Genomic DNA, 17,110 nt, shown 5'->3' on the forward strand with positions numbered 1-17,110 from the left:
GGCTTGCCTGAGGAAAGATTTTAAAGTTGAGCTCTAAATGTTGAGAAACATTTGGTATTATTTTTTTGTCTGCTTCTAAATAGTGGGTTTTTTTAAAAGGAAAATCCAAATTTCCAGAACACTTGTTTTTTTGTACAGTTATGCTGACATAAGATGACAAGATTCTTCCTCAGGAAGAGGCTAAGAGCTGAGCCATTTATTTTTCTTGGCACCTAGATCTCCTGTAGAGTTTTTGGGAGGTTGAAGTGTGGGACCAAGAGAGTGATTAGATAAAATTGGAAAGGGCGATGAATGTAAAGTAGCAGGGCCATTGTAAGAGGCATATTGATGGAAAGTGGGACTTTTTTCATTAGTATCTTTGTCTTGTTTCTCTAACTCTTTCTTTTAGGTCACACTTGTCTTTAGGCCTTTATTCTGTTGTGTTCTTAAATTCAACCTGACTGCAGGCATTCATATTCATCCCTTGGCTTTACTGAGACTGGAGAGATTCTTACATTAAAAATAAAGGCTCAGAGAGAAACTTTCCCCTAGTATTTAGGGTTAACCATAGCAAATGGCCAGCAACCACCAGATATCTGGTTTTTCCTTATGTCTTTCCAGTGGACTCTGAGGATCTGTATGTAACCAGCATGCTCTATGAAAGGGAAGAAACTGAGAGGGAAGTCACTGGAGGAGAACTGACTGAACTAGTGTGGAAACTTTGCTTAGCACATAGTGTGAGTTTTGAGGTAAGCTTTTACACATAACGTCCGTTTCTTTGTAAGGCCCTTTGTGGTCTGAGAGTTCTCCTACATAGGTAAGAGGTGACTAGGTGTTGTGGTTTAACCCCAGCCAGCAACTAAGCACCACACAGCCACTCACTCACTCCCACCCAGTGGGATGAGGGAGGAAATCGGTAAAAGAAGTAAAACTCGTGGGTTGAGATAAGAACGGTTTAATAGAACAGAAAAGAAGAAACTACTAATGGTAATGATAACACTAATAAAATGACAACAGTAATAATAAAAGGATTGGAATGTACAAATGATGTACAGTGCAATTGCTCACCACCCGCCAATTGACACCCAGTTAGTCCCCAGCGGCGATCCCCTGCCCCCACTCCCCCCAGTTTCTATCTATACTGGATGTGATGTCACATGGTATGGAACACCCCATTGGCCAGGTCGGGTCAGCTGCCCTGGCTGTGTCCTGTGTCAACTTCTGGTGCCCCTTGAGCTTTCCCACTGGCTGGGCATGAGAAGCTGAAAAATCCTTGACTTTAGACTAAACACTACTTAGCAACAACTGTGTTATCAACATTCTTCGCATACTGAACTCAAAACATAGCACCGTACCAGCTACTAGGAAGACAATTAACTCTATCCGAGCTGAAACCAGGACACTAGGAGAGCAGCAATTTTGAAATACTGAAGCCTTCCATTTTGGGGAGCATTTTTAAATGTGGAATTATAGAAAGATAAAATGCTTTGAAGTGTCATTTTCCTATATAAACAATAAACTGAAGAGTCAAAATGTCATATGGCCCCTGAATATTGGGCAAAAGCAATTTTGAACTGTATTCTAAATAAACGTGAAAGAAAATGTTCCAAATTTTTGTTTTGCGGTGGAAAAACAAACAAAAAAGTGTCTGGTTCAGGTTATCACTGACAATTTTGATGCTTAATTGTAAAAACCCTTTTCTACAGCTTTAGCATGGGATACTACCCCTGGTAGCGCTGCTGTTTCTATGTTTATTGGAGTTCTGCAGTCCTTCTCCTGTTGCCTCATCCCTGCAAAACAGTTTGCACATGAAGCCCTTGCCTCTGGATCTTGGCTGGTTGGTTACATGTGCTTCTCATGAATTCTAGTAATAACCATCATGTTTTCTGGGGATGCTGCTTGGGTCCAGAGGGAATCTCTTCTCACGTAAACCATTTTCATTGGTGAATGCTGCTAAGATAGGGTGGAATATTCTGGTCATGTAGAACATGCAGTGGCTTAATTTTTTTCTATGACAACCATCATTCTAGATGAGGGCCTGCCTGTCTCCTTAGCTTGCTCAGGTCTTGTGATTTTTGTTGATACTGGCAGAAGCTGGATCAGTTAGTATTTGTCACTGTCTTTGAAATGAAGATCCCCATCTTCTGTGAAATTTGGAGATTATCAAGAACACCTGTTATATACAGAAGGATCAACAGATGACGGTGCTTAATCATTGCTGACCTGAGATGAACTGAGGGCAATGGCGTAAAAGAGAGGGCACTTTGTATCCCATTGTCCTTCAGATGGAGTGTTTTTTGCTGGTAATAGCACAATGTGAAGAAAATGTAAGTTGGAAAATAGAAAAACACACTTCTTGTTTAAGTCATTCATGGTCAGGATATTACTAGAGAACAAGTATGGTCTAATAGGGAAAGCACTGAACTGGCCTTGGTGCCTCCATGAATTTGCCACTGATGAGTTCAGTCAGCTCATTCCCGATATATTCCTTGTCCTCTGAGGTTCTTGTCTTGTTAGATTGCTTGTACTTTGGAGCAAGGTTATTTCTTGTGCAATGGAGATGTGATCTCTCCTGTAAATGAACATAGGTACAAGTGATGTTAATAAAAATTTCAGACCTAGCCTAGGAGAGGGCACTTCACCTTCCTTTTGTCTAGGTTAAGTCCCATGTCAAACAACAAAAGCTCTGCCTGCCTCTTCCCTGAGGGGGACACAGATACTGAGAGATGGAGCACAGGCTTTGTGGGGACTGGAGAAGAGTGCACCGCTAGATTACAGCTCTGCAGGCCAGTGGTGCCTGTTTAATATACTACGGCTATTCACCTTTCTCTTAGCTTTAGCTGTGATTAATGAGCACAAGAGGTGTTTGTGTAATGTGGCGTGAGACTTAAGGCAAAGACACAGTGTGGAGAAGGATCACAGTCACAACAACCGAAGCGGCCAACTTCAGTCAGCTATGATAAATTACAACCCTAGCAGTCACTCCCAACCTATTAAATGGCGGTCATAGTCTGACCTGGTCTCACAGCCTGACAAAGACCTCGGCACAGGGCTGAGGAGAAAGCAGCAGGTGGCCTTTCTGGTGGTATATGGGATAGGTTTCTCTCTCTGAGTTATAAGCAAGTCTGCCGTCTTTTTTAGCTGCATGCCAGGGAGATTGGGGCTATAGAGAGCTAACAGAACCATAAACATAATGGTTCTTGCTAATGTAGAATAAAAGCAGCCTCTTCGGTCGTGATCATGCTTAATTCTATGTGGCTGTTATTATAACAGTGGTATGTAATGGCATTTAGGAACAGACTAGAGGGCTACATACGGCTTGGAAAATGTTGCAGAAAGAAATTACTGCAGTGGACCTGAGAAACTTTCTCTAGATCCTACCTTCTTTTGAATGCCCATAATTCAGTGTCTTTGAAAGAATGGTAGATGTTTTTTCCCAGTAACAGTGGGATGTCACTTCTGTCTCCAAAGAGGCCCACTGGCTTCATGTGTGGGAAATTTGTTTTGTAAATTACTAAGATTAGCACAAGTGGCTGCTGTCTGCGCCACTGCCTAAAAAAGAGGTGAATTATTCATCATTTGCCTGTCCCAGCACAGGGTTCGATTGGTTGTCAGCCATTTTCACTGTTTCAGGGTGTTCCTTCTGTGTGACAATACATTTCAAAGGGGATCTTTATTATCCCTCATTCCAACCGATAAAATGTCCTTTGGGCCAGGAAAGAAGTTATGGGAATGCCCACCGCGTTGCTTGGGAGACAGCTCCGCTGTTACACATGTATAGCTTGTTTGTCCCCTTATTGTTTGACTCTGAATGAGATGAGATTATGCATTTCTTTCAGGACACAAACCCAAGAATAAATGGAAGGGAAAATCCCCAGCTGCAGGGAAAACAGTGAAGGGATAAGAAAATGGAGGTGGAGACTGTGTCACTTCCAAGGAAGCAAAGTTGTTGTTTAATTTTTTAATGCTATTATGAGACAAGATTGAATTTCAATGTGGATGTAGATTAGCTAATGGACCATTAAGTGAACAAGCTGCATACTGACAAAGAATGGTCAAAAGGGATGGGGAGAAGGGGACCCTCACTTGAGAGAGGCTTAAAGGAAGCCTGTCACACAGCTTCTACTGGGGACTGCATTACATTTGGCTGTCTGGATTTTGATGCTGGTTTGGTAGCTCTGGTGAATGTGGCTGTGTATGCATTAAGGAGTGTGGGCTAGCGTATGTCAGATTTACTTTGTCCAACTCCTGTACCCCGTCTGACCCAAGTTTACCTTTAGGGCATGGTCTTACCAATGTTTTTCTCATAAGGCATTCTAATTCCTAGTTACTACATAGTTGGGTGCTAGGATTTACATGTTCAGAATACTTGTGGGTGTAGGGAGTATAACAGTTATTTCCCAGGAAAGGAAGATGTTCTGATTATCAGGATGAATTAAGATACTGTATTTATGTGGATGATTTTGCTTCTTGAAATTCGACTGTTACTTTTCTGTATGACTATAATAATAACTTTACCAGGAACAGAAGTCTTTGTCTGCCTTGAGTTGGAAAGCCTTAGAAGATAGTATTGGGAATGGCCTGTTAGGTCACTTAAACCTGGTCCATGACCAGGCACAATTACATCCTTCCTGAAATTGAGGGTGAAATAAGGTTCACTGGCAAGGTGAGAAACCAAATAAGAACTGATGAGGATCAGAAGGAAGGGAATTTATGCCATGGCAGGGAGGGAATAACTATAGCTGTTCAACCAGTGGACTTCAGGGAGAAGAGTGTGTCACCTCTATCTGATTTCACACTTGGCCTTCAATTCAAGGAAATCACTTGTTCTTTAACATATGTATAGTTGAAAAAAGAGATCAGACAGCTGAAAACCAGAAGTTCCATACAGAAGAGACAGCTATGTAATTCCAAAGAGGTATACTAAATTTACTGGAGAGAAGGCCTCACACTTTCATTGAGAACATGAATTAGTAGGCAAAACCAAAGATGTTCATTGAACACATTTTCAAAGCAGCCTCCCTTGTGATTATGTGGGCTCATACTTGGCAGCAAATAAGGTGTCAAGCTTTCAAAGGGTAAATATTTCTTTATATCATAAATAGAAACACTTTTATTAGGAAACATTTTACTACTTTACCTTCTCATCTAAACTATCCCATGTTTATGCTTTCAGAGGAATTTTTTTATTTTATTTTATTTTTTTTAGAGCTACAGTAAGTCTGCAGATAGAAGGAAAAGCAAGTTTCTATGTAGAATAAAAGCCAGGCTTCCTTCTGTTTTATTTAGGGGTAGGAATGGGAGCCAAATTTGCATGTAGTTTGTTGTTACGATACTACAAATAGAGGAATTTACAATGAGGTTATTGTTTATCTGACAGCTCAATTTCAATGCAACCTACCTTAAAAAATAAAAACAGCCCATCTGACCAGACAGTTCATTCTAGAGCTTTATTATTAGAAAGTAAAAATAGCTGTTTCTGTGCAAAAGTTTGCACTGAGTTATTAGATGGGAGCTTGTCTAGTCAGCAGGTGTGAAGCAGAATGAAGTTAGTCTAGAGTCTAAAATTACATCACCTGAAAATCTATTAGTCTGGAAATTTTATCTTGAACTGTGCTGTGGCCTCCAGCTGATAAGCCACCTGAGCTCATCAGCAGCTGCACATGCAGCTCCTTGTGATGACATCTGTGAGGTTCCCCAGCTCCCCTAATCGTGCTGCCCATAGTGTATTTGCCTGTGTAAAAGGCACACAAGGCCTGTGTTTTACAAATGCTTTTGAAGAGCTTCATTAAATGTAGTTCTCTGAATATTTTATAGACCATGAAATGTAATCTGTTTCACTAGCTCCATAGTGTTCAGAGTGGTAATTTCTTTTTAAAAGAGACCTTAAAGGTAATGAAGGGATGGGATGGGATGGAATGGAATGGAATGGAAAGGAACGGAATGGAATACATGGGGATCTAACTGAATTTTAGCAATGGAATTATAAATGTTATCGGAATTAATACCTAGGTAGGGCTTCATATACGAGAATAAATTTCAATTTGATGAAATTAATGTAGTATTGCTAAAAAGAAAAGAAGTCCAAAAGGAACAAAAACATAAACAATGTTTGTATTGGATCTGACAAATTATTCCCTCAGCCTATCAAACAACACAGTAGGAAATTACTCCATCTTCTTACTGAAAGACAGCTTCTTTTTACTGAAAATGTCTTGGCAGTCTTAAATTGAAATCAAATGCTGGCACTGGGTTATTCCAATTTTTCACTGCTTTTGGAAGCAGCTCCTGGAAGGAAGGTCAGGAAGTCAAAGTAGGTCTCTCCCCAGACCTTTGAAAATGTGACTTAGTGGAATTAGACTTTGTTTGTATGATTTTGACACGAAGAAGAATGTTTCCTTTGGAACCAGAGCAGTAGTCTTATGTCTAAGCCTTTCACATCTGAAGTGAATAAAGAATTTAAGTGAATCTGTATGACATGGACCATGATTAAAACTTGTACATTGCAAAGTTATGTTAAAATGAACATACAAGCTACTGTATTTAACATTCTTCTAATGTTTTAAGTAATGAGACCTATCTCCCTTCTTGAACTTTGGATCAGGTTTCAGAGGAACACGTCTACATGCTATTTAGCCTTTAAAACACCATTTTCCAAAAAGCTTCTACTGAGGCCAAAATAACAATGCAATGAATACTGTATGTGCAAATGAAAATAATCTGAAAAAAGGAGAAAAGATCCTCCTTTCTCAGCAGAGGATAGGCTGGATAGGTAATACAGAGCCTGGTTTGAGTCAGGATGACACTGAAAGATTTGTACTCCATAAAACCAGAAAGGCTTCTGTCATCTTGGTAATGCGATCAGTTCAATTCAATATTTGATTAATTTGATTTCCAGCATCACATTTGAGAAAATAAAAATTATTGCTGGTAATGTAATACACATCCAAACGTACCTCGAGACAGTAGTTTCTGAAAAATATTTGTTTCAGCTGATAGGACACTGATACTGCCATATAAATTGTGGGGGGTGGAAGTGAGCGTTTTTTTAAATGTAAAGTCTATTACAGGTAGCTACTTCACTTAACAGAAAAGTGTGGGTCAACTGTGAATTGCTTTTAATTTCTTTCAGCCATGCACATGCAAATAAATTATTAAACTTAACTCTTCAGCTTCAACTGTACAGCTAGATCATCCTAAGTGAAAGCCCTTCTCCTTATGTGTTTGCAGCCTGAAGAGAAAAGCAAGGGAGGGAAGGAAGATAAAGACACAGGGAAGAGAGGAGGTTTTACTCTCAGGTTACATTGTTAAGTCAACGGCAGTGCTGGTATAACCCAAAGTCTCTTGTTGTGCTCCATTCTCTAAAGCTGGTTTCTGCACAGCTATAATATTACATTTGTTGTTGTGCTGTCTTACAGACTGCAGATCTTTTCATGACTCTCGTGTTTGAGCTTCGACGTCTTTCTCTTGAGGCCTTAAAAGCGCTATGGCAAAGATCTTCATTTAAATGCAGAGACAACTGGTAAGGGCCCTTTAGTAATTGCATTAAAAATATATAGAGAGAGGAAAGAAATGTTATGTAAATATTTAAAATAGATTAATGTTTTAAATCCATGCCCAAATGTTGGATTTAAATTTGGAGCACTTTAAAGGAAGAATGTGTACTGCAGATCTTGTTTATGTGACAGAAGGATGATATTCTTTCCTTACTGAATGAATGTTGTGTACAAAGTAGACTTTCCTGTCCCATGCCTATTCCTACAGACAGACTTCCTGTTTCAGGAACAATGTGAACAGGAAACTTGAGTCATGGCTTAGATGGAAATCAATGCTGCTGGTTTTAAGCATCTACTGCCATTTGTTATGAAAAAGCTTACCTGGACCTGTTCTTTCAGTGCCCTTAGTACTCCTGGGGGAGAGGAGACAAACATTAGGCTGGGAGTATGGACATGGTGGACCCACATCTGTCAGCAGCAGCCTGATCTCAGGATGGTTTATACCGATCATTGAACTGCAGCTTTAACGATCAAGGCACCCGCTCCTCTGCAGTCAGGAATAGTTCTGATGCAATGGTTTGAGACTTTCAGAAATATTAATCCAGTATTATTAAAATCAGTACAATTTTTTTCTCCCTCCAAAATCAATAGTCTGAAGAGTGTAAACAAAGAAACTTTTTTTTTACTTGGTTTCAGTACAAAATGTCATCAGCCTATTTGAAATTAATCTAATGCCAAGTTTTATGTTTGTAACAATATCTTAAACTTCATGCAAAAGGGGCAAATTTTGTTTTGGCTGAGGTTTATTCTCACCTTTTGACAAATAGTCATGCTAATATTCTTAAATATTAGATAGTAATCTAAACTACTCTGCCTCCTTCTATATTAACTTTAGACTAATTTTACTCAGGACAAGGTTATTAACTTTAGGAGCTAAAAAGAATCCCATGCAAACTACTCTCTTACTTTGATGCAAGTGCTTTTACCCAGTTTAGTTTAACTGCTTCCTAGTTAATGCAAAAGTGTCCGTCCACCGGTATAGGAAGTAGGTACAGAATATTTACAGAGGGACTATGAAGAGCTGAAATGTGTATTGTCTTGCATGCTGGTGCAACCGTTCCACATACATAAGGTCTAAAAAAGCACAGGAAGTAGAAGCTAGTCAATTCAGTTTTAATATTTTCATGTTATTGGTGAAATGAAAGAAAAAAACCACCTTAATAAAAAATCAGAGCTTTAAGGTACCTCAGTCTTTAGAAGTCAAACTTGGGATATGTTTTGGCTTCATTTTCAGAGAAAGCAACTGAGTATTTTCTTAAAAGCCTGGTTACATACAGTTCTTGAAACACCAATACACTTCATCGCATCTTGGCTGAGGCATATTTCCCTAAGGTCACTAAACCAAAGGATAATGTTGATTTCTGTGGAATCTGGCATTTGCTAAGCCAGTGGACTTTTATTAACTTTGAAAGAAGCCCAACCTTAATGTGTTTGTTATTTGATTCTTGAGTATTCTGGTCATTTTAGATTTGCTGTACTTTTTTTTGTGTTACAGGCAGCCCCTAATAGAGGCTCTCCCATCTTGTACTACAGAGGCATGTGTTGTCCTAATGAAAGAAATTATAGCGTCCGGAGAAGTTGAAGAAGACAAAGTGGAATACTTCTTCTGGTCATTTTCATTCATTCCTAAACCCACCTCAGGCATGATCGAATCTCTTGCTGTGAGTGGGTGTTGTTTTTTCTTTTTTAGTTTATCATCAATCTAGCCAGCTCATAATTTTTGGATTTTACAGTAATAGTCTTTTTCACAGATTTATACAAAAGTCTATCTGTCAAGGTAATTTTCGTGGTGAAACTATTGGCTATTTTAATTTTGATTCCAAAAGAGGATGCAGTTATGTTTGGTCACTGGTGCTAGATTTGCATTTGTAGCCTTGAGACTTTAAAAAAAAAAACAACAAAAACCAAACTGTAAACTGCCCTGTGGACTCCAGAGACTGGTTTAGGCGAATTAGTTTTGAGGTTCAAGGTCAGGTCAGTGTGAGGAGAATGATGATGTTGCAGCTACTCCCTGCTTTGGATAGAGAGTTTTATTCTCCGATTTGGTCTGTTACAAGCTTCGTATTTAGCACCTGGAGACATTTCAGTCCTTTGTATATGCAGTTCTATTGCAGCTTTTGACATTTTTCCTTAACTAAGTTAATTGTATGCAGAGTAATACTGGCTCCATTTTGTACTATATTTTTCCTTTAAAGATCTGTTGTTCTGCTGGGTTTATACAGTGTAATCTGTCATGCTTTTAGAGTCTGAAGTTGGGCTTGCTATGTTGTTTTGTGAAGCTGCAGAGTTCCGGGCAGTAAAATCATAGATAGTCCTGTAGCTTAAATAAGCCATTAAGAATTATTTTTTTTTAAGTAAGTAAAATGTTATGCCTGCTGGACTTGTGTGCTCATGAACCATTGATCAGCCATGGAGAATCTTGCGGAGTATATCACAGCCTGCTGTTCCCAGTCATATTGGTTCTGATCAGGACTACAAAAACCAGCTCTCAGTGTTAGCAGGCTTTCCCCAGCATCTGCGTGAAATAATTCACCTTGAGTTAATTTGGGTTTTGCAAACATTGGTTGAAGCGGTGGGATTTTCAACAGTTAACAGGCTTGCTTCAGAGAGTACAAAAATTTGAAATTTGCAGGTTTATGGGACAGAAAAATTAATTTTCATTCTAAAAATGGGTAAATTGCCTGTGACTTACTGACCTGTCAGTGCTTTTTGCTAAGTATTGAGATGGGACTTAGAGAAACTGTACTGGTGGGTGTTTTACTATTTTGAGTGTCCTGGAAAGTAGTTTAGATTTGTTTTCACACTCCTTCCTAAGCACACAGGGCATGAGTTCTTGTGAAAAGAACTGAGGTCTATATCATGTTGACACTAATTTAGCCTTTATGTTTACATGTGAAGGTGGAAGAATTTTCCACTATATCTCTGCAGAGTTGTCCTTTTTTGTTTGCTTGTTTAAATCCTTTAAGGGCTGTTTGTAAATATGCATTGTTGAGATTGAGTTTTAGTATTTAAATATTTTGATGCATTTATTTTCTGTGGTATATTACAGTAATCATGACAATCACTTTTCTGAAACACCCTGTTCTTTTTCTGCTTGTTTTTACAGCCTTTGCTGAAATCACCAGGAGCAAGCCAGAGCTGCTTCTTAGGAGTAACTGCTCTCTTACATAGGTTTTGTTCAGCTTACAGTTCCTGTGATGGTGTACCTGCTGTGCAGAATGTGATGAGGACTCTTGGGAAATTTTTGGGAGGAAATTGTACTGTGCAAGACTCAGAACAACTCAGTGAGGTATCAGTCATACAGAAGCATATGATATAATGCTTTACTTTATGATCTAGAACTTGTTTGATGAAAATGGCATTCAGTGGATTTCCAGAAAGCCATGAATACAAACTTTGTAAATGAATATTCTTTGGTAGGATGGGCAGATAAAATTTTGTAATCCAACAAGTACAACCTATCAGCATGGGTGTTCTTGTGTGTTTAAATAAGGAAAAGTCTTGGGTCTACTGATGAAGCAAACTTCATACTGCTGATCGGTATGAAGAACACCCATCACTCCCCTGTAAAATGGCACATTGATGAAAGTTTCCTATTCCTTTTTTGACTCAAAATCATGTACAGTTAGTGTTAGCTGTGTTATTGCTGGCTAATAAGTTCTGCTGAGTCACAGTGTTACTGGCTGTAAGTCAGTCATGATATTGGGAGACTAACAGGAGAGGAAAATCGTTCTTAGTTGCTGTGTGTGATCCTGAGTTAGGAGTAATTCCTGTCACAGTTCTGGGGCTTTTTATCTTTAATTGACATTTTCTGCTGAAGAAATATCATTATATCTTAAGTTTGATGATCTACTTAAACAATCGGTTCTTCCTTATCATGCTTAGAAAATAGAGATACCAGTGACAGTGTATCACATAGCAGTAAGAGCCCAAGAGCTACGTTTGTCTCGTGTTTGTGTCTCTCTAATTTTCCAGTGTGCAAGCTAAACACACGGATTTTGTATCTTTCTTCATACAGTGTGAGCAGTCTGTTAACTTTTAATTCTTACACCATTTATTAAAGGAATAACTTAAAAAACCTAGATTTTATGTATTGGGCGCCTTGAACAAAATTTTGATTAGAAAAAACAAAAGAGATTCCATTGCTGAACTTTTTTGTCTTCCCATCAGCCATAGAATCATAGTTTCTGTGTATGTTTTCAGTTTCTTACTATGTGCTGTATGAAATTTTCATAGTTCATTTTGGTAGAATTGGGATTTTACATGGTTTGGGGATACATCACTCTCATTAGAAAAAATTGGAATAGGTGATGTATCTTTTAAAATCTGTGCTCTCCATCAGAAAGAGGCATCACCGCACTGGTGAGTGGTCTCATGTCTGTCAGAGGTGCCTCACTGGTCTCTACTGAGCCCTTAGAAAGAAGTATTTAAAAAGATAAAAACAGCCATTTAAGTTCCCAAAGGTGGATGTGGAGTGGTATTTTCAAGAGAAGCTTTGATATCAATGTCGCTAATGGAATGTCAGTGGGATTGGCATGGTCACCTGAGTATCTGCTCTCTCCATGCTTACTCTTGCATCCCTTGCTGCCAGCTGGGCAAGGGCAGTGCCATATGGATAGTTCCAAGCTAGGATTGTGCTGCTGCACTGGATGCCTATACATGCCAGTTTGCTAGCAGTTGACCAAATGAAGCAAATGTCTATTCAGTTTATATTGCAATCTTTCTCTGTGGGGAAGGGCACTAACTTCTCGGCTCTACTGTGGTGGGTTAACCCCGGTAGGCAGCTAAGCACCAAACAGCCACCTGCTTACTCTGCCTGCAGTGGGATGGGGAGAGAATTGGAAAGACAAAACTGAGAAAACTCATTGATTGAGATAAAGACAGTTTAGTAAGTGAAGGACACCCCCCCCCCAACCCACAAAAAAAACCCCAAAACCCACCAAAAAAACCCCAAAGTGATGCAAAAATAATTGCTCACCAACAGTAGACTGATGCCCAGCCAGTTCCTGAGCAGTGGATACCTTGGAACCACCCCCACTCCATCCACACACACAGTTGTATTGCTGAGAATGATGCCATATGGTTTGGAATATTTCTTTGGTAAATTCAGGTCAGCAGTCCTGGCTGTGTCCCCTCTCAGCCTCTTACCCACCCCCAGCCTACTTGCTGAGCAGGTGGAGTAAGAAACAGAGAAAGCCTTGATGCTGTGCAAGCACTGCTCAGCAATAGCTAAAACTTTGTTGTGTTATCAACAGTGTTTTTGTCACAGATCTAAAATACACCACCATACAGGCTGCTGTGGAGAAAATTGACTTTAGCACACACGCCCAATTGCCTTTTTCATGAAAACTTTGCCTTTTTTAACCCTTTTTGTCTTCCAACAAATCTGATTAAAATTAGCCAAGAGAATAGTAAATCAGAACAGGGAACTGATGAACAGGGGCATGGTGAGAAAGACTGCCCGAGTCTCATTAGCTTCTTGAAAACAGTTCCATAACTTACAGCTGAAACACAGTTGTCTGATGAATGAAGAGCAGCCTCTTGAAACTCAGCAGCATGTTGCAGTGAGTGAGTATACAGAAGTGCGGGAGAGGTATCTTTGACTATGACAACTTTACTGAATATGTAGAGCAGAACAGGAGATACCTCCCACCTGATGTCCCAAACCAGCAATAAATGGAAGTCTTTGACCCAAACAGTTGTGGAAGGTTTTTGAACATTCTAACTGTGTTGGCTTCAGTATAGTTGTTTCTAGGGGACTGTTGGTAAAAGGAAAATCAGGCACGATGTTGCGTTGAAGTCCCTGGGCTCTAAACTTTAATATAGCTTGTCATTAAAGATTCATTGATTGCCAGTGGTAACATGCTTTCTTGGGTTCTGAAGGTGCACAGGTTTTGTGTATGTTTAGCAGAGAAAACTGGTAACATTATGGCATCTGTTGACAAATTACTATTTTAAATTGGTTATTGTGTCCAGAACTCTGTGCTGAATCACTAGAAGGTCAAAATTACTGTGATCAAAAGGAACAAAATATTGAAGTACTTGAAAAACTTTTATTGCACATCAGATCCATGACTTCTGCTTTTCCATCACAATGTAGCTTTTGTATTCCACCAGGTCTAAGCCAGATTTTAATTACAAGTGCTGTGTGGCCTTAGAACAGTCGGCCATATTCATATGAGCCTTGTGCTCACGCTGAAGCCAGAATATAGCTGGTACAATAGGGGCTGCAGTAAACACCCTAAATGACCCACAATCATTTTAATGAGAGAATTTTTTTTTTCCCCACAGAAAATGTTAATGCAATAGAATTTCATGTACAGCTGACAACATGTGGTGAACTTTTTATTCTACCTTGCTTTGTATTTACAGATGCAACTGGTGTTAAAAGCCATTGGAAATGCGGGACTGGCAGCAGCTTCGCTAGCTCCTGTTCTGAGCTTGTGTGCTTCCCTGAAAAGTAATCCGATTGAAATTCGTCTAGCTGCTATCCAGGCCTTCAGGCGCATTCCCTGTTCTGTCAGGGTAAGTGATTTATTGCCAGCAGATGACTGACGGCTTCCTGGTGCTGTCCCAGAGTTTTGACTTTCTGGAATAATTATGAAACATGCAAATAAATAAGGAACAAGTGTAAACGTGTCTTCCAGCAGAGCTCTTCTGCTGTTGGAGAGGTTGGTAGGACCACCCCGATGAATGGACCTATATTATGCTTTGCTGTAGTTGAGATAACACATCCAGTGACTGAGGTAATGTTTGTGACTTCTTAAAAAGTTACTTCAGTTGGGTGGCTTATGTCTGTGTGAGTGATGGCTGAAAACCCACAGTACTTGATTTTTCCTATAGTCTGTTGCACTGTATCATTCTCTGAAATGCTAAGTATTAATGTGAGAAGTTTGTTGTGATTGGCAATATGCTGTCATAGTTAGAATGTTTTGTTAATGGTTTAATAGAAGAAAACACAAAAGTTGTTTATCTCAACTTGATACTAAAAAGAATTTCAAAGCCAGGAGTGCTAGCCTGGGCAAAGCTGGCAGTCCTCCTCCAGAAGAACAAGAGGTTCCACATGGAATTCCACTTGGAGAAGCATTTTCTATGGCTTTTTAAAATTTAATTGCAGCATGGATTGGCGTAATCTTCTTGTTCTGTAGTTACAAAGCTTGGTGTTGCTCCTTAGACCTGTTGAAAGTATGAAGTCTATATGTTGTCATACACCCCATCATTGTCTAGCAAATGAACTGCTAAACTGAAACCCTGTAGGTGGACTGGGGGTGTTAAATGCTAATAGAAATGATACTAGTATCAGTCACTAATGTCTTAATTCCTGGCAGTTGACCAAACAATTCGTATTTGTTGATACTGGGGAAGTATTGAACAGAATAAATTTGTTACAGTCCTGCCCTTTGATTGAGATCAGAAGTAATGATCTTAATAGCCTGTTAACAAAGATGTAGCCATTGTTGTGTGTGTATTAGCTGTGGTGCGTGTATGAAATATAATAGAACAGCTCTCCCCTGTGGTGGAATAAAACCATCATTAACAGTTGTGCTAGCAAGTGAGGTTTTGTGTTGCAGACAGTCCTGAATAAATTAGTTGGTATAGGATTCAGGTCATAATGACAGTTTGTTCTGGAAATTTGTGGACAAGGTAGTATAGAGAATATATACATACATTCGTATGCCTGTTGCATGAAGTGACCTTGTCAGGTATAAAGCAATAGCTATCTCTTTCAGAAAGAAAAACCTACCTGTATCTGAAAGTGCATACATGAGGTGTTTTAGTGGAGTAAATAATAATTGTCTTTTTCGTTTTTGGTTATCTTTTTATCTTTTTGTCTTAGAATGCTATATTAGTTCAGCTGTATCAAGCAACCAGCGAAGATGTGGAAATAAGGATTGCTGCTTATTATATTGCAATGAAATGTCCACATGAAGAGTTATTTAAACAAGTACAAAAGACTTTGCTGAAAGAAACATCCAGTCAAGGTTAGCCAAGCAACTACTGAAATCTTACAGATTCCTAAATGATACATCAATGTAAGATTTACATCAGTATAAGATTTACTTTGCAGGTGTGGTGGTACCAATCTATATCAATTTTTAATTAATCTTAATACTTTATAGGTCATTTTTAAAAGATTATTTGTATGATTGCCACATTTTGTATAGGAATTGTGATACTGTTATTTTAAAAATAGTAAAGAGTGACTCTTCACAGAATTAGTTCCCTCTACTGGCAACATTTCATTAGCTGAATGCTCTTGAGAAAGAAATGCATGGAACATCTTTGATGTTTAGTGTATTAGAAATATAAATGGATAACTGCAAATTACATTTTGTTAGGTTGAGAAAGACACAAGTGGCAGAAAAAAGTATTGCAAGCTGCAGGTATAAAGTGAACTATCCTTAATTACCTTTTTAATGCTCCTAAATTCCTCATTTACATTTGTTTACTTGATGTAATACAAATATTTATTATAAGGACTCACTACCATGGTCTTTCTTTGGTACTATCCTCTTTTGCAGTTATTTTATATCAGTTTTGATATGGTTTTAATATTGATCACAGTATCACATTTAAAGATAGCGTTAGACAGAAACTAAGCAGATCTGAAGACTGCAAAGACAGGCCTGTTGATTTTCATTTAGATGGTTTAAGGTATCTAGGAACTTTAAGGCTTCCTGCAGTTAGCATCAAGGCTTAGCAGGAGGTACTTCGTCACTCTGCCAGAAGCGATTCTTCAGGTCAACTGAAAGTCCTAAGGGTCACAGTTTGAGAACTGTGGATCTAATGGCAAACAAATGGCATCAAGAAACTGTTTATAACACAGGGAAAAAGCAAAATGCGGGAACTGGGACATGTTGTGTTAGGAATGTTGTGAAAAGGAATTTGTGAGGGGTGTTAATCATATATCCAAATGTATGATAGCTGGCCAACAGTGTAGCAGTCAATGGGGAAAAGGTTAGCATAAGTATAATGTCTTAATCATTAATAGTTTATTCTGATTTATGCTTCTTGCTTCTGTGGTTCCATGATCAATTATTGTCTGATCTGAGCCAGATTACTGACATGAGAGACTGAATTGAGAACTGATGCCGAGTAGAAAATCTATACTATGTTTAAAAGTAATAATTTTATTTAAGTAGCTTATCTGAAGGAGAAGGTGTTTGGGCTAGTATGAAATGAAACTGTAGGTTCCATAAAAGCATAGAATCCTATCAGCTCTTTATTACCAAAGCACACAGATGTTTAAGCTGATCCCATATTTTGGGTGGAGGTTTTTTTCCTAAATTGTTTTACCACATTCAACAAAGAATACCTCTAAACTAATCCTTTGCTTTTAAATCTGTCAAGAAGGAGCAAACATGAAAGGCGTATCTATAAGATTGTTTGCAGGCAGATGAAAGCAGGCTCTGTCTGCACTCTGATGTGTCTGGATCCTAGCCAGCTCTGAACTTGAAGCCATGTATCCATTTTATCAGGATGTTATGTCCAGACCAGTATATCCTGCAGCCATTAGGAGTTCAGGCTCAGCATTGTATTCATCTGATGATGTGGCTTGTGGTTTGGACAGGACT

At 38.9% G+C, this 17,110-nt stretch overlaps 1 protein-coding gene across 5 annotated transcripts in view; it reads left to right on the forward strand.

Annotated features, from left to right (window-relative positions):
• The window catches only part of LOC142045157 (uncharacterized), a 100,024-nt gene that overhangs the window by 8,853 nt on the left and 74,061 nt on the right, over positions 1-17,110 (forward strand). For all 5 annotated transcript variants that reach the window (XR_012654534.1, XR_012654535.1, XM_075058354.1 and 2 more), the window contains exons 7-12: positions 601-728; positions 7,398-7,501; positions 9,031-9,196; positions 10,642-10,824; positions 13,908-14,060; positions 15,373-15,517. Coding sequence is in view for 3 of the 5 variants with exons in the window: in XM_075058354.1 (XP_074914455.1) it covers positions 601-728; positions 7,398-7,501; positions 9,031-9,196; positions 10,642-10,824; positions 13,908-14,060; positions 15,373-15,517 (879 nt within the window). In the remaining 2 variants the exon portion in view is untranslated. The remainder of the gene's footprint in view (positions 1-600; positions 729-7,397; positions 7,502-9,030; positions 9,197-10,641; positions 10,825-13,907; positions 14,061-15,372; positions 15,518-17,110) is intronic.

This window comes from Buteo buteo, chromosome 27 (genome assembly GCF_964188355.1).
Source record: "Buteo buteo chromosome 27, bButBut1.hap1.1, whole genome shotgun sequence".
NCBI classification, from domain to species: domain Eukaryota; kingdom Metazoa; phylum Chordata; class Aves; order Accipitriformes; family Accipitridae; genus Buteo; species Buteo buteo.